Source organism: Pholis gunnellus, assembly GCF_910591455.1.
Source record: "Pholis gunnellus genome assembly, chromosome: 3".
Classification (NCBI taxonomy): domain Eukaryota; kingdom Metazoa; phylum Chordata; class Actinopteri; order Perciformes; family Pholidae; genus Pholis; species Pholis gunnellus.
In genome coordinates this window covers 12,601,240-12,623,593 of record NC_136529.1, presented here as the reverse complement: position 1 = coordinate 12,623,593, position 22,354 = coordinate 12,601,240, and the positions used below count along the sequence as shown (strand labels likewise).

The window sequence follows — 22,354 nt, the reverse complement described above, 5'->3', positions numbered from 1 at the left end:
AGAGCTTTCATATGTTGTTCTAATTTTTTGCAATGTGTTCATGTAGGATCCCATAAGCAGATGATTAGACCTTTAGACCAGGTCCTAGAACTCATGATGCACATTTCAAAAATAGTGTTTAATTTAAGCGATCTTAAGCAGTTTGCTGAACTTCTATTCTGTGAGGCTTTTACTACACTCTTCATTAATGTAATAGCTGTATTTATGATTCACTTTTGTTCATTTTTGCACCACCCTGGCTCAGGCTGGAATAAGTATTCACACATTCTACTTAAGGTAGGAATAGTAGGATTTAAGTAGCAATACCACACAAATACTCCATCAAAAGTATACGTCTTGCATTCAAAAAGTAAAAGTACAGAAGTATTTAAAGTAAAAAGCTATAATCATTATGCAGCAGCACTTGTTGATGCATTCACAGCATTTTAAGGTTGTAGCTGGGCAAGGTTTCACATTTTAGCTACTTTTCTATACTGTTTGGTTGTTTAAGCTAAACAATATATTTCATAAGCTGTTAAAAAAATCAAAATATGCAAAATAATCATAGTTTTCAGATCAATATAGTGAAGTAAAAAGTATGTGTGCTTTTGAAACACAGTAAGGCTCTAGTATAAAGTAGAATAAGCAATAGTACTTAGTATGTAGACTAAATATATACTTAAATATACTTGATTGAATGTACTTACATTACACCATATTATCATATTATCAGTCACTTGACGGTGTGAGATAATTATTCATAACGGGTCCTTTTTTCCATAATTCAAAAGTTAAATTCTGAATACAGCATTTGTTGCTTAACATGCTTCTTTAACATTCTCGTGTTGCTACTTGAGTGAAGTGATTTCAATGTTTTTTTTCCATTAATTCTCAGAGCACACATCAGAGAGTGGGCACAAGGCATCTGGTATGCAGATGTCCCTGCTGCCCGAGGCATGCGATGACTGCCACTGGCAATGGCTCAGTGAAGTAACCAAGTACCACATGCCATCCTGTTGCCAAGTACAGTAGATAGGACGGTGCAGAGCCGGGGTTAGACATGAGGGATGATGACCATAGGAGGAGAGGGTAGTGGCCGCGCATTGACACATTAACCAAATAAACCCACCGGTTTTCAAACTCTTGTGTGAATTGGAAGAAGAAAATCTGAGTGTGGACACCGGTCAAAAGTGTTTCTGTCGGTAACGTTTTGAAGAACGGTGTTACTCTGAAAATCAGACTTATTCTTTGCGGATACTCGTGAGCTGACGGATCCCTGAGCACATGATTGTGGGGTGAGGTCAAGGCCTGGAAGTGAGATGTTTTCCTGTGTTAGAGTCCGTTCCGCTGTTTGTTTTCCAAGCTTTGCTGACTCACCTCGCCATGTCATCAGTTACTCTCTCTCTGTTTTGTTTAAGGAAAATGTAGAGCATGAACAACCCATGTGAATGAAAAGGGGAGGGAAAGGAACAAAGGAACGGCTTGGTTTTCCCTAGTCTCAGCTTGCCTTTGACCTCTGCCTCCTGAACTTTACATCAGCAGAACTCAGCGACCGTCAGGAAGCAAAACACAATGGCAGGGAAACTGGAAGTACACCCGGCCACCTTCACTTTGCGTCACAAACACTCAATGCATTGCGATACATTGGTAAACTGGGATATAAGGAATTTCTTGGGTTAGGCGATAATAAAAGTTTACTACCTCATTTGCCCTGATGGCACTGGCCAAAAACAAGATCCAAAATATTGAATTTGTATGAGAGGAAAAGTCGCTCATGTGGCTTTATGTATTGATTAGAAACACAGGATGTTACTATACATTTTCCTAGATCCTTGTTTCTTTTCTTTCAGCAACTCTGTTAGTCACATGCACTGGGTGTGATCACACTATATCTCAGTAACATAATCCAAATGTGAAAAGAGATAAAAAATAAAGGCTACACTGCTGTTTTACTTCAAACAGATACAGTATGTTACGTGATCCCTGAGAAAACAATATATATCTTTTATCGTTTGTAATTCAAAGCATGTTCTACTTCTTTTTCAAGGCTGCTGATAATTTATAATGACTATCTCTCCCGCCCACTATCACATGGACAATGTAACCCTTTCATAAAACACCCTGTAGACACCCCAGAACACATTGTATAGATCAACAGAGCTATAGGGTTTCATATTCATATTCAAGTTGTTTTTTATGGCTTTATGTGAAAGGGGTTCATCCTTATAATACAAGCTGGACATTTAGCAAAACATCAAAGACCAGTGGAGAGGAAGCACATCAAAGCGACTGACCTTTGGCCCCAAAACACACCCACCAACCACATTCCACACAATTACAGACAGAAGAGAATGTCTGCAACGGAAGCCCTACCCCTTTATTGCGGGGATTTGTCAGCTATGCTGAAATATGTTGACATTTACAGTTAAAGTTTCATATTCTGCCATCTGGAACAATTTAAGTCTTTCAGCGTGTCCATGAAGCAACATTTAATTAAATCTTCCACCTTTGTGGTGAGTCTAACTGCACAGGATTCTCATTAGAGGTAAGAGAGTAAACATACAGTGTATGACACAACAAACATGGTCACACATTCATTTGAGCTGGTACAGTTGGAGATTTCTGCTGCCATCTAGAGGTGGGAAACCTTACATGTTGTTGAAATGTAAATGTCTTGTAATGTCTGCAGATTATCTCCATTTTTGCATAATAACTAGGTATAAATAAATCAAATCTGGCTTTGGTTGCACACAGCAGCCGCAAAGGAAATTAAAGACAGCAATGAGGAAAGGCTAAAAATAAGACTGGAGATATCAGGGTTGTAATTACAGCCGTCATGGAAGTGCAGGAATTGCTGACTACATTTTTCAAAAGTGACCACTTGACTAAATGCAATCTCCACTTTGTAGTCCATCCACTTCCAGCAAACTGAAATTATTGCACTGAGCACACAATGAGTTTTCCTTCTGAAACGGCAGTTCTTTCTGGTGATTGGTACTTACTTCATTTTGGAAAAAACATGTATTCACTTCTTTTGAGAGATGAAACGATTGGTACTACTTTCATGTCTGTGCATTCAGTATGAATAGCTAGCTTAGCTTAGCATGAAGACTGTAAACAGGATGAAACAGGTTGTGTGGATCTACTCAAAAGTAACAAAATACACCAGCACCTGTAGATCCCTCTAATTATCATGTTTTATCTTGTTGGTTTAATCCAAGAGAAGTATACATCTTCTCATCTAACTCTTGGCAAGAAAGGAAATATGCTCTCCTTACCTAAGATCATTTTAAAAATTCCTTTAATTGAGAACCTTTTCATCAGTTAACATTAAAAGTAAGACGTGTATGGGACCAAGAAATAAAATGTGTTATTTTACATTACTCAATGGTAATAGGAGGCCATAACAAACATAATAGAAAAGTTCAGATATTCAGCTCAGTAAACCATTTATTCAAGTAATTCCAACTAAGAAATCTGATATTATTTACAGTACATTATGTTCACTAGTGCAGGTCTGAGCTCCGGTGACTGAGACAGACTCAGACGTGACAATACAGAACATGACCATATATATATATATATATTTATATATATAATACATTTCACAATCCATCATTATTCTACCCTGTAACTAAATCTTCCGTTCCTGTCTCACACACACACACACACACACACACACACACACACACACACACACACACACACACACACACACACACACACACACACACACACACACACACACATTCAAACAAACCTAAGTGCACACATACAAACACATACAGTTTCACTCTACGTCTCACAAAAGGCATAAACCGTTAAAGCCTTTTTTCACATCAACGATGTTTTTCCCTGCAAAAGAACTCACAAGAGAAATTCATCTTGATCTGATGTATTCTCTAAGACTGCTTACATATCAGCTGGGTAGTGGACACACAACCTGAACCAACACTACTTCTGTGAATATCAAAATATGGATTTTTGTGAACAGGGAACCCTCTGACCGAAGTTGAATTCAAATGTATAACATTTCATTCAATATATCAGTTTTAGACGACAGTTTGAATTTTCCTTTTGCTCTCCGGACCACGGCTCCAGTCTTGACTTTGATGCTCAGACACTGGGACAAAACGTTGCTCCGGGAAGAGTTCCTGTTGCTGCACTTCATAGTAGATCAGTCCAGTGCAACTTTTCCCACCTCACTGAGGACGATGGGGAAATCTACATGTATACAGGGGTGGTCAAGCTTCACAATTCCCTAAAAAAAAAAAAGAAGTGCATAAATATTCAAATCGACAAATCATTCAGAACATGCTTCACTCAGATCAGCATTGCCAAAATGTGTCCCTGGCTCACCTGTGGAATCAGATTTTTTTGAATCCTCTTCAACTTGGACTTTTTTCTGCCGTTTTTTGTCACCACAGTCTCTTCGTAGAACTCATGAGCAAGGTCGCCGTCCTCGTCATAGTACAAAGAACTGCCAACACAGCAAGTCAACATCAGTCTAAAACTACAAGTCAGGAGATAGAAACTTGCAACAGATCACATTTAAGTGACAATTATATGCTCAGTTTACCCCCAAAAAAAACAACCTCCTCTAGGATTACTTAACAAAATTAATTGTTATTTGGGTGAAGCGAACCGTTACCATTTTCCAATCATGTATTATTTACCTCCTCCTGGTAAAAACAAATGGTGTGGCATTTCTGGAACCTTTGAGGCGGGCCACAGACTGCTCGTTCCCATCACCGGCTGAATCCCCTCCAGCTCCACTGCCTGAGAAAGGCCAGACACCTTTGGCTTTGGATCCACTTCCTCCCATTCTCAGAGATAAGACATAGTTAGTCTCCAGTTAATGCTTTCAATCTGGTTGGTGGCCAGACGCTCTCAATTCCTCATCAAAGCCAGGATCTGAGAAGAAACACACACACACACACATCAGACTTGACTTTCTCTAACTGGTGTTCAGGTAGCTGCGTGACTACTTGTGTAACTCTTCGTTTAGCAAGTGACTTTTGACTAGGTGGATCAAATACTGTATTGCTGATTCACTATGATACACTAGATTTAATGCACAGCTATTATCAATGTGATGCATGATTATTTTACCCTGTAAGGAGTCAAAACTTGATTCAGAAACGCATTGAATCAAAAGATGCTCACACAAGAACGGTTGTCGAGCTTAAAATATACGAAATTACTATTAAAAATATCAGTTCACTAAACGAGACAATGTCGAAGCTAACGTTGTATTGTAACATTTACGTTATGCTAGCTTCACAGGAAGCTAACACACACAGCCATATAATCCTAAACGCGAGCAAATTCATTCTTAACCTTAGTTACATTGCCATATTACGGGGTAAAAACAACCGTAATTTTAAACGTAACGCCCAGAACATGCCCCATAAAGCGCCACCGTAGTATTGGGCCAATGTAGCTAATAACATGTAGCTAGCTGTAGCTAACGGCACCTGCACATTTAGGTGAGTTAGCCTGTTAGCTTCTGACACTGACGCAGGTTAGCTACACAAGCTAAACGTTAACGAGCCAGACAACACCGCGACATGTCTCCTAAACAAACACTACATCATATTCGACATAGACCACCAAACGCAAAAACAAAATATTGACAACATCCTACCTTATAATACCGTATTAAATCGTCATGTTCTTTCATAACTTTTACCCCCGGCTACGTTAAGCTAGCGTTAGCTGTTTTGGTCCTTAGGATGGAGATCAGCTGATCGGACAGACAGGCAGTACCGAGACAGTTACCGGAAGTCATTGTACTTTCTACTACTTAACATCATGACGGGGATGTTAATCTAAAAGATGGTGAGATAAAAATTGCTTTTAACTATATGTCTACGATGTGGGGGTTAGGGTTTTGTTTGTGGAGAGCTGGGCTATTTTATAGTCCTATATTGGGGCTTATCACCCAAATCTAACAAGGACATATTTCAACGTTTATTTACGATATACAAGAAATACAGAAACTTATTTGAACTGGGAATTTTTTTACTGAACGCGGTGCACATTTGTCACATTGTGAATTGTAGCTTCAACATGTAAATATGTGCATGGACGGATACAATGATAGTGAACCGAAGAACTAAAGACAAACATTTTCTTAAAGGACAGAAAAAAAACAAAGATATGAAGGAATGACAAACAGCTTTCAGTGAAACACATGTATACCAATATTCATTCAAGGTTCCAGTCAACCAGAGTGACGCTGCTCTCTGACATTCATAGTTGCATACAAATGTCCATACATCAGTCAAATTCACAATTTGACCGTAAAATAAAAAACAACGAGTTGCACCCATCAGGGGTGTCGAGAGGACATGGCAGGTTTTTGAGACTGGGTCAAATGAAAATCCAAATACTCTTCAGCAACAAATGTGTATTTAACTTTTCCAAATGTCATAATGGGAGTTGATGGTTTTCATGGTAGGTTGTTCAAAGACCAGATTAAGTTTATCTGAACTCGGCAGTAATGTCATGATTGGACATGTCGCCAATTTTGTAATCTGGAAAAATAAAAAGGAATGCAACTTCCAGACGTGTGATTATCGGCTCAATTACAATATGGGGCTTGACTTTAGCACTGCATCTACAAATGTAAATTAACCATATTTTTAAACCCAAAAATGCTAAAAACCATCCCTGACATTTTTTTTAAAAGTTAAAGTTACACAGCTGAGGTACACAGGATTATCAGACATCACGGTCTCATCTGCCAGTGTCGTTTCTCTCAACTCAATTCTCTCAGGCACATCAGACTCTCCAGGTGTAAGGCACTTCTCATCTCTCGCATCATTTCACACGCACATTCGCGCTAGCTCTCTCTCTCTCTCGCTCGCTCTCATTGTCTTGCGCCCTGTCTCACTCTCTCGTTCACCCAAGAGGCGTTTAGAGTTGTATTATCTGGGATCTTTGGATGCAGCGATGACTGGTCATCTTCAGGCAATTGTCCAGCCAAGAGGTGCACGTTCAACCCCGAGCGCAGAGTCATCTCAGCCGGGGGTCGAGCCGGCCAGAGCCTCCCGCATCCTCGCACGGGCCAGAGCGTACCGCTGCACGATCTGCTTGACGTGCTCCTCCTCTTCACGCTGCAACATGCGCACAAAGTTCTTCAACTCAGGCATGGAGAAGGCATGCCACTGTAAGAAGATTAAAAAATGTAATTAGTACACTTTATAAACTTACCACAGGGTTTGGCCCTTATTCTCAAATCCATGTTACACTCACATTGACTTCTCCAGTTTCATTCTCTTTCAGAACAAAGCTGAGGACTTTCTCATTGGGACCAGCACACAGACGCAGGCGGAGGGGACTCTCATTATCGGAGACCTTGCGAACATAAACTGAAAGAGCAGAAAACAAAACCCCAACTCAACTTAATGTAAAGCATGCACATTTTGACTTAAAAACACTGCAGGAGGTCAAATGTGTCAGCATAATGAAGTGGAGTGCTACCTTGGTCATGACGCTCGCTACGCTCAAACAGAGCAAACTTGCCAGGGTTATCCACCACTGTGAACTTTTTCAACAAAACCTCGATGACCTCACGGGCAGAAGTGCGTGAGCTTATGTGCAGATGCTTGGACGCATCCTTTGGCAGGTAGAAAGAGGTGCGACGCTTCACTCCGCTAGCCTTCCTCCCTCCGGCATCGTGACCTCCTTTCTTTGGAGGTGGAACTGACACGGGACGGGCCAACTTGAACTGCACCTTTATAAAGCCAGTGTAGGAGCCATCCTTGTTCTGTTGAGTAAAATAAAAATGTTCCACTGAATGAAAAACCCTGTCGTTTTTAAAAATGCATGGGTTTGTTGAAAATCATCGCTGCTCACCGTGTTCATGAACAGATTGCTGTTGATTTGAGCGTTGTATTCCTTCACCTTCTGCTGAATATCTGCAGTGGTCAACTCCTGCTTTCCCCATTGAATTTGTTCATCCTGGAGGAGACAGTGAGGAGTTACAGTGTCAAACCACCAGGTGGCAGGGCTCATCTCCAAACCACAGCAGGACCCAGAGAAAGAGCTGCACACAACACCCACAATGCACCGGTACATGAATGGACACTGGACACGGTTTAGTTGTGCATTACATTCTTAAAAATTGTCAACTTACATTTTTGTACCAATCCTAAAAACATATACGGTGTGTTGAAAATTAAGTTTTCAGGAATTGAGAACATTAGGGCGATGATTTAAATAAGTTCCTCTTCCAAAACTAATATTGTTCAGAAGAGAATTACAAATGGACAAACTTTAGTAAAGCTGTAGTTAATTGACTTCCTGTTAAGCCCCCGTTATTTCTAACAGTGAGCACCAGTTGCATCAGACTCAACTTCCTGACAACGCAGCAAAGGCAAAAACGATGATGTCAGCGCTGCCCAATCCTGTACTACCCCTCCGATTGCTCGGCCCAGGAGGGGTTAGAGGAAGGAGGGGTGTGTGCAACTTGCAGCTGTTTGTAATGAGTGCGACCAACGGTTCTGCATCGCATTCTTCGACTGGGTATTCATGTAAAAATAGCCTCTCTTCTCTCCGGCTCTCACAAGTGGGAGAGACAAAGCCCCCCCTTGTTTTACAGACACATCCTGTGAAGTCAGCTGCCTCATCAACCGCACCGTCTCAGTCATGTCTCAGTCATGCACATTTGACCATTAGCTCAATTAGGGCTTTTCCTGAGTAAAATGACCAACTGGTATTTCCTGTATAGTAAGAAAATGCAACAGAAGTGCGAGGCAGCACAAATGTATTTTCCATACTGTGCTCCAGCTCATTCCATGAGAGCAGGGGGTTTACTGAGGAGTAAAATCCATATCCAGTATCTGTGGACACTGCATTGATACTTGTTCTCCATTATTACAAACAAGCATTTCTACATTAATGGAGCTTTTTTTTCCTCTTCTTCAAAATATTGTTAAAATGTATCTAACTCTGCCTTGCCTCTCTCTATTTTCATTATTATGGGTTAATGAACACAAACCAGGCAAAGTAGCAAGCTTTAAAAGGGCTGGGGAGCTTATAAATCGACGTAGAGCAGAAGAAGATCAATGGTGGGGATCCTTACGCAGATTGAAAGACTGTAGAGTTAATATGCTGCCGTTAACAAGTCAATAAATCAATAAAGTGGGCCATGTTGAGCTTTGCAATATGGTAACAGGAGGAGGAAACGACTGCATTCCCACATGTCCACAAAAGGAGTGTCCTATCAAACAGTGGCAACAACGTGAATCAAAAATGGCTTCTGCACAGAGACACAAAAAAAGGGCGAATGTCACTGAGTTTTACAATAAACAGCGTCTGCTTTTCAATAAAGACAGCTGAGACCTTTAGTGGGCGTGGGTGACCAAAGGAACAGAAAATGAACAAACCCAAAACAACACATGAATCATCAGTGATTGGGAAATAAGTATGAGAAACCTGAATAGTCAATGAATGGTGGGAGTTGGGCTGGAAACCAGAGAAGCCGGCGTGCGTCACAAAACATGACAGTCGAGTTGTTCTCTGCAAGAGTTCAGCTGTGGGTCTGTGCTTGTTACAATTAAAAAGTTGCACTGCTGGATTGTGGTTATTCCACCAGTGCTGACATGCCTTTTATTATAGGTTCTCAATCAAATGTGTGTTATAAGTCTCAAGTCTATTTACTCAAAACTGGAGGAACCTCAGCTCCACCCTTTAAACTGCAAGCTCACTTGGCAAGCATCCTCTCTGCTGGAGTGCCCTTGAGCAACACACAGTTGCATTTGACTGCTAAACATGTGGATAAAATGCTCAATTTAAGCAGAACAGCTGTCAAACGAAACGTTAGTTATGAGGAACCACCCCATCACCCATCTCTCTGGTCTCACTTCTCCTTTTTACATTGAGGACTTTTTTTTATCGAAACGTAGCGTTATTTATTGTTAACTTTTTTTCGGGCTTCTCACCTGCTTTACGTTAGCAGTAACGTTATCTTTCCTGGTTTTGGGGAAGAATGACGTCCGGGCGGTGAAGTACTGCTCGAACTCAGAGTCGGGCTCCTCCTCGCTGCAGTAGCCGCTGCTGGTGGAGCTGCCCCAGGTCATCTCGAAGGACGGAGTTTTCTCCGAGCTGCTAGCCGCGTTTGTCATGCTGACTACCGGTCAAAAAAACTTTAGCACGAGGGTCAACAACCGGGAACTTTAGATACGACGACTAAAAAGTGTGAAAGTAAATCACGCGTTTAGTTAGCTCAACACAAAAACCTGGTTGAACAGAAGTCCGGCTGAAATGTTCTAAATAACGGCAATTAACGGGTAACTTCAACGGTTAACTAATCTCTCAGAGGACGTGATATCTCGGTTGCGCCTTGATAACAAGTCTAAATCGACTAAATACTACTGTCTTCGTATTCCTCTAACTTCAATCGGCCACGTTTCCACTGTACTCGGTCTGTGTGAAACAGGATGTATTCAGGCCCCCGCCCTTGCTGCCTCGGTTACTTCCCCTCGCCGAGGCCCCACCCAGGTCCGTTGAGCTGGGTTTGGAAAATACACAAACCCATCATAGCCGGTCGCCATTGGACGGCGAGGGGAAATGCCAAAGTCTTGACCTCCCCCCATCCACCTCCCCTCTTCTTTTTGCCGCCTCTCCCACGGATGCTGCGCCCTCCCCGCGGAGTTTGTCACGTGATGATAGGTCAGTCTGGTCCTACAGTCTATGGTCAACGAGTCTTTTTATGCATCAATGTATGAGCTGTGAGTAAATATGTTGAACTCATAGGCACCAAACATACAATACTTGAAGTTAGACTGCCAAGTTAGGAGACATTTTCCTTATTTAGTTTGAAAAGCTTGAGCGGAAACCATGTTATCTCTCAGGGGGAAAGAGGGAGATTCCCCGAATCCCCCTAAATGCCACCATATGCAAACATAGACACTTTATTGATATGGGTGTGATATTTTCAGTTGCACTGAAACAGTTTGTCATTGAATCGACGAGTCGATCAATAGAAAATTAGGATTTCTCCATTGACTTCCATACAACCAAGAAACTTGAGGAAGAGGAAGACAAAAATGAAGCAGAATCAAAGCAGCGGAGGCCGAGATATCATAACCTTCAGCGCCTAGTAGGCTTCAAACACTGGATTCCACAATTCCCATAATGCAACTCACCAGGATCCTTCATTATGCCCTCCTTCATTATGCCGCATATATATATATATTGTACATATTATGATGCTGTTATTTTTGTATGATTGAGATGTTTTCCATGTTTTATTCGTTTGTAACGATTTGCTTCCTGTTGCTGCCTTTTTGGCCAGGTCGGCTGGTTCTCAATTGAATTATGAATAAAGGTAAAACAAATAATGTGTGAGTTGGCACGTACTGACACGAAAGTGGCTCAAAACTAAATATCTCTGGGTTTTTTATCTTTATAAATGAAAGGTTTTGGCAGCTTGTTCTTACATTTTATTAAAAAAAATAATTAAACAAACAAACTAATAAAATAATTGAGAAACTGCTCTGCAGATGAATTGATTAATAACAGGGATGCATCAATCCAATATTCCAGATTGTTATCAATCCCACATAAATAATGTTTCTTTGTCAGTGTCATAAAATCCTATGTTTTCGTAATCAGTTACATTCGAGCCGCCAATCTTTCTTTTGTGACACAACATGTTAATAAAATAAAGATGTGTCAAATGAGTCCCACTGAGTGAGATGTACAGATTTTAACTTTGGGAACAGGACAGCTCTGGTATCAGATCAGTACTCAATAGAAAATACGTTTTTGCATCTAATAACTGTGGCATCTCAGGTCACATCTGCGTCTCAGTGTGTGTAAAGTTACAAATTTCAGCTTAAAAAAAACCTATGAATCCCTAGTTTTCAGTATGCTGCTATGTGAAACATCAGGCGGACTGATACTAAAATATGACTAAAGATGAGTTCTCGGTACTAAGTTTATAACCTAGTAGTGAAAATCTGGCTACAGTAAATTATAATCAGGTATGATGATAAAATTGTCTTTAATTTCTGCATTTAAAGCTATGATTTTGAGACAGATAAACAATCCTCCTTTGTTCATCTGGAACATGCCGCCCCTAGCGTACACTTTTAATTGGTTCAAGTAATAACACAGAGAACATAAAAACCATGGGATACGTGTCCAACTGGTGAAGACATTTGTAAACTATCCTCAGTGTTTGTCTCACATGCTGAAGAGTTGCTCATATCTTTTAAGCTATCAGCACAAGTACTGGCTCATGTGTACTGGCAGCAAATACTTTGGAGCCTCCTAGTGTGAAGTTATGAGTTCACATATGTGGACTGCTACACCCAGAAATCTTCCTGCTGTTCTCACATTAAACTCTGATTGAACCAACTCTGATTTTGTGGTACAGTTTTCACTGCTTACTGGTACACACCACTATCACAGCGCCATCACCAATGGTCTAGCAGATCCACCTATACGCTCTCCTGCTATGTCAAGTGAAAACGTCTGTTGTGTAAAAGGCCTTATGCACACAAAAAGCCAAGCACCAAGACGCTATCCAGCAATGTCTTCATACTGTTCATACACTCAGCTGAAGTTTTTACATTCCAGACATCCTTTGATAAGCACCATGTGTTGGATAGAGAGGGAATACAACCTGTTACCAAGAAACCAAACCCAGCTGCCTTGAACGACTATGGGCTTGTAGCCTTGACCCCCCTCTTCATAAATAACAATGTGGTACAGAGAAGCACAGCGAGGAGTCTTCTTCTGGTAAGATTTAAGATGCAGAGCCATTAGGACTTGACTTCATCTCTCTGTTTATCTGGATAGGGTATATTACTATGTTTGTTGGCACTTGTTATGTCTTTATAAAAAACAAAGCAAAGACAGGACTAAAACATGAAACTCTAAAATTAAAGTGAAAACATTTTATGGTGCATCATGCTGAAAAAAATCACAGTGTTGAGCTTGTTTTCTTAAATGTATAAAACAATGGGTGTAACAGCTGGCTCAGGGACTCTGCAGACAGATGTTTCCCTGCAGTACTTAAATAAAGTGAACCAGATCGTGAAAAATCTGTTACCTGTAACGTTTTGTGTTTCTCAACAACAACTAAGTTCCACAGTTTGCAGTAAGTGGAACTGGATTAACGCCGTGTTTTTATTGCCATGTAAAACGGTTCCCATTTCTGTCCGTTAAACGTGTGATTTTGTTCCTAAAAGCAGTCCAGCAGAATAACCAGGTAGCACGTAATGTAACACGCAAAGTAGAGGCTGGTAGAAGCTACCAGTTTCCTCACTGATTGTCTCATTTTTAATGGTAACCATAGTGGTACAATGAGGCAATAACTTCTTGATGTTCTTTGACTGTGAGCACGGCTGCTTATGAACAACCAGGGAATACTAGGCCGGTCATAATGCCAAATACAAAAGGTCCTTACCACATTGGTGTCTGTTTCTATGGTGTGCTCCACTACCAATGTGTGCTCAGCCACGGAGCCTCGGTCCCAGCTGCAGTCCAGCCGGATCAGAGCACGGCAGCGGTAGTGGCACGTGAATCTACAATCTGTAAGTGTAGAAAGTCACGGGTTTACACAGACGCTGCCAAACACATAAATACACATGACATAAACTGTAAACACGCGTGAGATTATGGTGTAGAGAACAATTATCAATAGGAGATGTCCTCCTCTGGCCATTTCTGGTCATTGCAGTACCTTTAAGTTTGCTTTCCGATGCATTTCCATTGGCATGGTTGGAAATTAGTAAATTCAAACGTGTGTTTATTATTGAGGTCGTAGTTAAAGGTGGTGTTGTACCGGACAACATTGTATTGAGAGGTGTATCTACTTTTTCCCCTTTTAATTTGCAGAAACACCACTGAATATAATGCAGCTCAGTTCAACACCACCTTTATATACAATGACCTCAATGATAAACATACTATCTAATCAAAATTACACATTTCTGACAATGTCACCAAGAACTGAACATTATATACATCCTAAAAGACTTTATGGTGGACCAGTTGTATTGGATTGCATTAGATTGTGCAGGTGTACATGATTAAATGGCCACTGAGTATAAATAAATAGCAAACACCTGTCTTGACCCTGATTAGCAAACCTGCATCTGTTGAGTAAAGCTGTGAAATAACAGAGCTAAATTATACAATACTCAGATCAAGACAAAATATCGGATGTTTTATAAATTTATATCAAATTCTAGCAAAGACTCTGTATGAATTAACTTGATTGAACTGCGTTTTAACTGTAAAGAAGCTTTTTTTTCCCCTGCACATTAAATGCTTTACATAAACCACAGCTACAGTTCAGTGGGTTTCATTTGATGAAAAGGAAGTTCAAGAATATTGCAACTCTAAGATGAGTCTTCAGCAAGAAGAGCATACAGGTCTGTATCGGACTCTGGGCCTAGATAATGATCTCACCACCAAAACCACTCGAACAACTGCATGCATGTTGGATTCTGCTACTTCAAATGAACGACATGGAGAAAATGCATGGCATGGCCAACCAAGCAGACAAAGATTAAGATTTCTATGTGTTGAAGGGTTATTTTGGCCTGCGACTGTACATTGGTGGCTACATCTTTCCCCGTTCGACCCATTTTCCTTCTGCTCTCAGTCTTGCTATCACTTCTGTTCCTGTATATGCACAGAGGCGCACAAACAGCCTACTCACTGACACACCGCAGGCTCTGCTTGTAAAGGCCCCAGATGAAGTCTCCACACAGGTCACACCATGTGGGCTGAGAATGGCTGCAGGGCTGGAAGTTGTGTCCCTCTCCCTTCTCCTCAGGGACCTGAGGGTCCTGGGTGCTGCTCAGGACTCTGATGATGCCCGCCCGGCTTAGCAGGTCTGGCACCTTCCCCGGGCTGATCCTCAGGGCGTTGGCTCTCTCGAGGCGTGGAGGTGAGCAGGGCGAAAGTGTGCCACGTGTCAGCTCTATCTGCTCTCTGTCCGCCCTCAGGTCACGGAGCTCGATGAACTCCCCCCAAGACATCGTGTCACTCAGAGCCCGGCTGCCTCCACCATCACTGACAGACAGAAGAACATACAATTACACACCGGTACTGCCAAAGGCAACTTGGCAACATTTTAACTTAAACTTAAAACAATGTGATCTTGAAATTATAAGGTTCTATCTCAATTTAAGATCGAAAGAAATCTAAACTTAAGACTGTGTTATTACTTTAAAAACGATAGGATAATCCTTGTGAATATTACTTTTTCTTAGGTCTGTCTTTGATAAGAGACATAATATCAATAAGTGCCGGATTATATATATATGCTGAGGAGTTGGTCATATCTTTTTGGCTATCAGCACAAGTACTGGCTAATGTGTACTGGCAGGAATATATATATATATATGCAGTGCCAGCAGAAGTATTCAGATCCTGTAGTAAATGTAGCAATACCACAATTTAAAAATACCTAATTGCAAGTGCTGTATTAAGATCTTTACTTTAGTAAAAGTACAGAGGTATAACGGTTACATGTACTTAAGGCATCAAAAGTAAAGGTACTTTTAACATATTATATTATTGGATTATTATTGCTGATGCTTTAAGGTGTAAACAGCATTTTAACGTTAAAGCCTGTTAAGGTGGAGATTTCAACAAATGTATACTGTTAGGCAGAGTCATTTGTATCAATACTGTATATTTTATAAACCAATCATATTCAATACAGCTGTCAAGTAAATGCAGTAGAGCAAAAAGTACAATATTTCACTCTAATGTAATGTAATGTAGTATAGGATAAATATAGTAGCATATGATGGAAATACTAAACTGTACTTAAGTAACGTTACATTGATAGAGTAAATGTATTTAGTTACATAAGTGGCCTTTTATGTCATATTTGTTTAGTTTAGGCCGTTTTCAAACAGCAGATTTCATACATACTATTTTGTATATGGTGGTTTAGTAACCATATTTTGAAAATGACACGTTGGTTTCTCATACATAACAGGCCTCCTCTATAGAAATGGGGTAATTCATATTTGACGGTCTGCTAAACCACCATGACTAAAGCAGAGTATTAAAGTAGCCATAACAGCCTCATGTAAAACAAACTACTTTAACATGTTAATGTATCAGATGTGGCCTTCTCTCCGTTTTACAAAACATGAGTATAGCCTCGTAATTCCTGTAAGTAAAACAATGCAATTATGAGTGCTCGGAGGATGAAAACTCAAATGTTCAGTCCCAAACAAACAGCTGCTTGGTAAATTAAATCAACAACTCCAAAGTGAATCTTCAGTCTGACTCACCGACACAGTGCAGAAAAACAGCCCTGTGGAAACCGCTTTGTCTCAAAACTTCTTCCATCCGAAGAGAAAAACTTTCCGCAGCAAAATCTCTGACGGTTTCCAAGTAACGGAGGTGTGCAGCCGCGGCTACATCTCTGGAAATAAACCACTCATCTTACCGGCCGGTTCCAGCGGCGACGGAGCGCCAACTCGTCTCTGTAACATCAGTGTGAAGGCGGAATCTGAGCACTTCTCAAGACACGGAGCATCTTTCGTCTATTCGTGAGAGCGTGTTGAAGGAGGAAGCAGTTTATCATGAAAAACGGAGAGTAAGATGATCATGAGCTGCACCGACATCCGGCATGTTTTCACATAGGGGGTGCTTCTGAGTCCGGAGCTCCGCTGAGTGGGCGTGCAAAGTCCCCCACCCCTGCAACCACTGTCTCCAGCTGTGATGGATCTGGGTTTCATTTACAACAGTGGAAATCTAAAAGATATAGCCTATTATATACCGTATTTATGCATCAAACTATAAATATGTATACGGCTTAAATCTGCAGCCAATCTTGACATTTCCAACAATCCAACATTCAGAGTGAAGTCTGAACATAAAAGAATATTAACCAAGAGGAGGAGCCACAAATGAACTTTAACTAGGTGACACTTGGTGACTCTATCTGTTGTGTTCACGTTCTTAACAACAATGGGCAAGAAGACAAGGTAGAGAGAGTTGTTAAAAGCATTTTATTTGTAAATCAAAATAACAGTATAAGTCTCTTGACAGAAAGGGAAGAACTTTCTTCAGATAGACAAATGATTTGTTAAAACGATATGACATAAGGTTATCATAAACAAACAACAGTGTTCAAAACAAAAAGGAAACAACTAAATTCTGTAACTGGGCATAAACTTTACCTCACTAAGATTTACAATGTATAGGAATCCAAATTTGCATTGTGCACATGCAGATCTGTTTCTCCCATCTCTTCCCATCCACCACCGGTCCTTGCATGTGCTTCAACCGTCTCTCTTTGTCAGCTGTTGACGTGCAGGTCTCTCTGGATCTTCGCTGTGACCTCAGCCGTGAGCTGGCAGGCTTTCTTGTGTTTAGACCAGTGCTTCACCTGACATTCTCTGTGAAAAAATAAATAAATAAGGTAAACGAGACTTCACATCAGCAGACACAGAACACACATCGAGTGTGTGATATCAATGTAACAAACGTTATTAGGATATTCAGTATCACAGGAAAGTAGTTGTTATGATCATGGATCAGATGTAGTTTGATATCTGATGTAGAAACGCAGACTTATATCCAGCCATCCATCCATTTTAAGGCAATAAGGTAATCCATGTGTCCTTCTACCTAGCAGGTCCTCTAGCTCTGGGTGATTCAAGCTATCTCTGATATGTTATCCCTCAAGCATGTTCTGGGTCTGTCCCAGGGAGGCATCCTCGTCAGATCCCCAAACTACCTCCACTGGCTCCTTTCAGCCGGAGGGAGCAGCAGTTTTACTCTGAGCTCTATGCGGATGTCGGGACAGGAAACTAAATTTGGCCGCTCATATCCAAAATCTCATTCTTTCATTCATTACCCAAAGCTCAGGATCAAGGTGAGGTTTGCCCTCAGACTCAGCCGCCTCTTCACTACGACAGTCTTGCAGATCTTACTGCATTACTGACAGTCTTACTTCTATATATATATATATATATATATATATAAGTATATATGTGTGTGTGTGTGTGTGTGTGTGTGTGTGTGTGTGTGTGTCTTACCTGTGACAGTACCATTCTCCCTGACACCGAGAGCATCTCTTTGCTGCCTCTTTCCCACAGGATCCACACTTTGGCTTCTCAGGGAGTAAACTCTCCATCACATCAAAATTGTACACCTGGTACATCCTGGTGAAACAATCGCAGTAATAATCACAGAGATGCTGATGGAGTCGGTTTATATATATCTCAAAACTAAAATTACCTCTCTGCCAGCAGCTTCAGTTCACTTTCAGAGGGGCTGAAAGTTTCTTTGACTTGATACTTTGCTATTGCCTTCCACTTCCCAGAATTCTCTCTCACAATGTGGTTCCATATTTCTGGGATCTATACATAAAGCAAAGCTTTAGGGTAAATGCACAGAGGACACAGTCACTGTCGGTGCAGAGGTATGTGTGGATGTGTGAGTGTGTGTACCTGTTCCAAAATTAGTTCTTTTTTCGGAGGGGCGGGGTCTGTAACGGTGAGATGAGCCAGGTAACGCTGCAGCTCCACCAGGTTCGGCAGCTGATCGATCAACACCTCGGTCATGAAACCTCGAAGCTGTGCCACATGAACGATAAGCCCACAAATAACCCTCAGCCACAAATACAAGTCAACTTATCAGAACTTTCCACAAGAAGAAAAGAAATGCCCTTAAGAGAGGATGCACAAGGCCCTCTGGTTATATACGCAATGCAACAGGAAGAGGATGAGAAAGCGTATAATAGGAGGAAACATCTGAGTCAAAACAACCATTGGAAACTGAATCTGTGTTTTAACAAGCAAGGAGATCATATGATGTTGGAGGACAATGATCTGGCACTCACACACTTCCTGAGCTTCAGTTTAGAGCTGATATACAGTAGCCACTTAGATTTTGGAGGAGGAGTTGATTGATACCATTTAAAAACATTGATTCACTAAAAATGACTCAAAGAACATAAAGGAATGATGAAAATATCTGTCAAAGAGTCAGTCAACAGTTTATTCCCAGTATACCTTTAGAAGCTGGTTCTTGTTGAAGTTGTTGAAATCATATTTCCTTTGGCAGTCTTCCTTCAGCAGCAGATTGTGAAGGGAAATCCAGACCTGACCGTCTAGTTTGGTCATCTTTAAATGGTCCTCAACAGGAATCTTCTGCCATCTGCCATTTATGTACTTTTCTACCTCGCCTTCAGTAGGAGACAGAGAGTACAGCATTGAATGAAGGGTCACGTATTAGCCAGGAATCACACATTTGACATGCAAGAAGTGTGATTTACCGTCTTTACAGCGACTCCAAGGACAGCAGTCAATCAACTGAACCAGCACGCACGGCATGTTGTGGATGCACAGCATGCGATTGATGACACTAATGCTGTAAAGAAAAGAAAAGTCCTTCTGTCAGGTAAAATGAACGGTAAATTAATAAATTAACAGGATGATATGAGTGATAAATCGCCCCTTTTTCAAGCAAAATGCAGAACAACCCCTGATCTCAGATCCTCAAATGTGAGAATTTGCTGCTTTTCCCGTTTTATATTATTGTACATTTTAAATCTTTGGGTTTTGGACTGTTGGTTTGACAAAAGAAGGAATTTGAAGATATTAACTTTTCTGAGAAATCACAGCACACATATATTTTCAACTGCATCTTGTTTTATTAACAAAATGGTTAATAAACTTGTGGAATGATGAAATAATTAAAATAAGTTAGTTGCAGCATTAGTAAGTGCAATACAATGGTCAAGCTTGAAGTATAAATGCCCAAAAGTATTGGACGATTTCTCAGATTCTCGATTGTAAACTTGTAAACGTTCCTGGTCCGGACACTGCCGTACCTCTCGGTGTGATCAGTGATGAAGCGCAGCACAGAGACAGCCTTCTGGGTGATTTCAAACTCCCCTGCAGCACTCTGCATCTGTAACTCGTTCATCAAGTCTGTCGAGGATGCAACAGCTTTCCCTTTCGGGTTGCGTTGGTCATGAGCTGTCTCGGCTTCCCTGGTCGCTTTGCTGACCAGCAGGGTGAGTTTGCGGTGGCAGTAATCCACCAAGTCAAGGACAGAGTCACCAGCCGCCTCACATGAATCCTGCGCAACACACAAACCTTTTTTCAACATGTCACATAAAGCTTCATTTATAACAATATTTATAGAGAGAGAGAGAGGGAAAGAGAGAGGGGGAGAGAGAGAGGGGGGGGGGGGGGGGGGAGAGAGTCTGGACTGCCCCGCCGCATGATTTCTTTCATGCTTTGTGACGAGCCCTCCCTTCCAGGGGTCTGTGTCCTGTTTCCTGTCAGTTTGTCTTTCAGGATGTTAATCGGCCACTGATGAGCGACACCTGAGCCTGGTTTGGTCGCAGCTATAAAGGCTGCCCCTCGTCTTTGGCTGTGACTTCCATGGCTGCTTATTTGTATTGATTGATTTTAGTTTGATGATTTGTTCTTAAATATGTATGACTTTTTGCACTCGTCTTGTCTCCCCTATGTTACAGCGTTTGAGTCGGGTTGTAACACTTTAACACATTTAAAAATATGATGCAAATCAATATAAGTTAGGGGTGTGTATTTGTACTGACCTTGTGGTACATTATCGTTTCAAGTAGGTTTATGATCGTGGCTTCATGGTGGATCTAAGACGGATACATTAGAGTAAACACAAAATCAGTTATGAGTGCTGCAAGCTGATCATCATTTTACACATTTTAAACCTCATTTTACACTCACCACCATGTAAAGATGAAATGTGTCCTTGGGATTAAAGTCATCCAGCTGACATAAAATGGGGAACACTTTGTGCTTCCAAACTTCAACAAGGATCATTTCATGGACCAGAACAGGTATCTAGAAAAAAAGATACAGCAGATTAATGTGTTTATTGAGATATCATATGTAATTCTACCATTAGAAACAACCACAAACAAGATGCTTTTTCTTAGCAGGGCTTCACTAAATTCCACTGACATTTTAACATCACAAGCAGAGAGGTAGAGCAGTCACCTTTCCATACGACACCAGGAGCTCCTTAACAAACTCATCGTGCATGGCAGAAGCATTCAGTATCGCCTGCATGTTGAGTTTCTCAATGTGCGCATGCTGTCTGAACCACCTGTCAACACACAAAGAGGAAAATCATCAGAAAGCAGTTGTGCTTTTCTCAGACTTCTCAGGGCGCCTGTGACAGGTCTGATTACTAGAATAAAAACTAACGTATGCACCAACTATTAATTCATGTCTTGGTTATATCTTACTCATTCATGTCTTTCATATATTATGTAGAGCACTTTGAATTGCCTTGCTGAAAGGTTCTTTACAAATAAAGTTGCTTAGCCTAGAGAAACATTCTGGCCACACTCCAAATTATACACATACACCACATGACGTACAGAGGCTTTTTTTTTTTACAAAGCAGTTCATTTTAAAGAATTCAACAGACACTTCTTTATTCTATAGTTCAACAGTACTCATAGTCACAGCTACAAGTGGGTCCTGGAGACTTTATTTTGACTTTTACAAACAAAAAAAGTCACCATGGAGTTTATTCATATTTAGATCTGTTGTAAACCTGTGAAAAAACAGATACAATATACTATCTAATGTCAGATGTTTGATTTGTACTGTATAGTTTGTTCTTAAATGGATGTGTGAGATGAACTGAGCCCATACGTCCTTGTGGGAGATAATCTCCTTGAAATAATCCTGTCAATTAACATTTCACTCATACCACTCATTTAGACTATACTACCGCGGTGCTTTTAAATAGTTTTCAATTAGACTTCTCTGTGTGTGTTTTAGGATGTCTCGAGGCCCTTTTAACCTTCCTACTGTTGAATGTAACGTTCATTTCCTCGCCTTAATTTGGTTTTGTGTGCACCTCCTGCACAGTACATCCTACGTCACTGGGTTTAGGTAGCTAGTCACTGACATAGGTTACAGGTAAGCTAACGTTAGCATGAGTATGTTAGCTGGTTACTCTCACCTCTCAGAGCCTACTTCCTTGAGAGAGAAAGTTTCCAGACCTTGAACAAACCCCTCTGCTTCGACAGGTAGAATCACAGACGTGTCCATGTCGTCACTGTCAAGTAAAACAAAGCAATACTCTTACTAGCTAACGTTATCTCTTCAGTCCAGTTGATTCGGAGTAACAGTTAAGTAACGTTAAACTAACGGTTAGTGTTGGCGATATCCTCCGTTTCCTGAGGTTGGCATGGTGACTGTATACCAAGCGCACCCGGGCCAGAGCGCAGTACCTCGATGCCGCCAGAGGGGGGCGGTGTTATTTAAAGTATGAAAAGGTCTACAATCACCAGCGAGGGGAGGAGGTACAGTTTCAAGAGCCAGAGCTGCAGTGCCACAGTGTAAAAATACACCTTAACAAAGTA

General features: G+C 41.0%; 3 protein-coding genes across 4 annotated transcripts; all 3 read right to left on the bottom strand.

Moving 5' to 3' along the window:
• Positions 1–3,411: 3,411 nt before the first annotated feature.
• tusc2a (tumor suppressor 2, mitochondrial calcium regulator a) lies at positions 3,412–5,726 on the bottom strand. The gene is made up of 4 exons (XM_079186597.1): positions 5,627–5,726; positions 4,656–4,893; positions 4,339–4,459; positions 3,412–4,240 (listed from the first exon to the last, which is right to left on the bottom strand). Exons 2-4 carry the CDS (start codon positions 4,802–4,804, stop codon positions 4,157–4,159), a joined length of 354 nt encoding a protein of 117 aa, XP_079042723.1. The 5' UTR covers positions 4,805–4,893; positions 5,627–5,726; the 3' UTR covers positions 3,412–4,156.
• A 1,268-nt stretch (positions 5,727–6,994) lies between these two features.
• LOC306716048 (ras association domain-containing protein 1-like) lies at positions 6,995–16,413 on the bottom strand. 2 transcript variants are annotated; one of them, XM_079186596.1, is made up of 7 exons: positions 16,260–16,413; positions 14,666–15,021; positions 13,406–13,530; positions 7,843–7,947; positions 7,468–7,753; positions 7,240–7,355; positions 6,995–7,151 (listed from the first exon to the last, which is right to left on the bottom strand). In XM_079186596.1, exons 2-7 carry the CDS (start codon positions 14,985–14,987, stop codon positions 7,005–7,007), a joined length of 1,101 nt encoding a protein of 366 aa, XP_079042722.1. In that variant the 5' UTR covers positions 14,988–15,021; positions 16,260–16,413; the 3' UTR covers positions 6,995–7,004. The 2 variants fall into 2 exon arrangements, with proteins under 2 accessions (XP_079042722.1, XP_079042721.1); XM_079186595.1 differs by lacking the exons at positions 13,406–13,530; positions 14,666–15,021; positions 16,260–16,413 and adding an exon at positions 9,930–10,412.
• An 859-nt stretch (positions 16,414–17,272) lies between these two features.
• Positions 17,273–22,040, bottom strand: zmynd10 (zinc finger, MYND-type containing 10; the record flags this gene model as incomplete). Its single annotated transcript, XM_079186179.1, has 11 exons — positions 17,273–17,372; positions 18,015–18,140; positions 18,217–18,338; positions 18,429–18,554; positions 18,993–19,165; positions 19,256–19,350; positions 19,814–20,064; positions 20,552–20,605; positions 20,700–20,816; positions 20,973–21,081; positions 21,952–22,040. 11 exons carry the CDS (start codon positions 22,038–22,040, stop codon positions 17,273–17,275), a joined length of 1,362 nt encoding a protein of 453 aa, XP_079042305.1.
• Positions 22,041–22,354: the final 314 nt, after the last annotated feature.

What these genes read in the sequence shown, in the direction of transcription:
- tusc2a (XM_079186597.1), bottom strand. Translation starts at nt 4,804, where the DNA reads ATGGGAGGAAGTGGATCCAAAGCCAAAGGTGTCTGGCCTTTCTCAGGC. An exon ending in TTTGTTTTTACCAGGAGGAG is followed by an intron (nt 4,460 to 4,655) that starts GTAAATAATACA and finishes CTGTGTTGGCAG; the next exon opens with TTCTTTGTACTATGACGAGG. An exon ending in AAAAAAATCTGATTCCACAG is followed by an intron (nt 4,241 to 4,338) that starts GTGAGCCAGGGA and finishes TTTTTTTTTTAG; the next exon opens with GGAATTGTGAAGCTTGACCA.
- LOC306716048 (XM_079186596.1), bottom strand. Translation starts at nt 14,987, where the DNA reads ATGTCTTGGGGGGAGTTCATCGAGCTCCGTGACCTGAGGGCGGACAGA. An exon ending in GCAGAGCCTGCGGTGTGTCA is followed by an intron (nt 13,531 to 14,665) that starts GTGAGTAGGCTG and finishes CTACACTTACAG; the next exon opens with ATTGTAGATTCACGTGCCAC. An exon ending in TAGAAACAGACACCAATGTG is followed by an intron (nt 7,948 to 13,405) that starts GTAAGGACCTTT and finishes TGTCTCCTCCAG; the next exon opens with GATGAACAAATTCAATGGGG.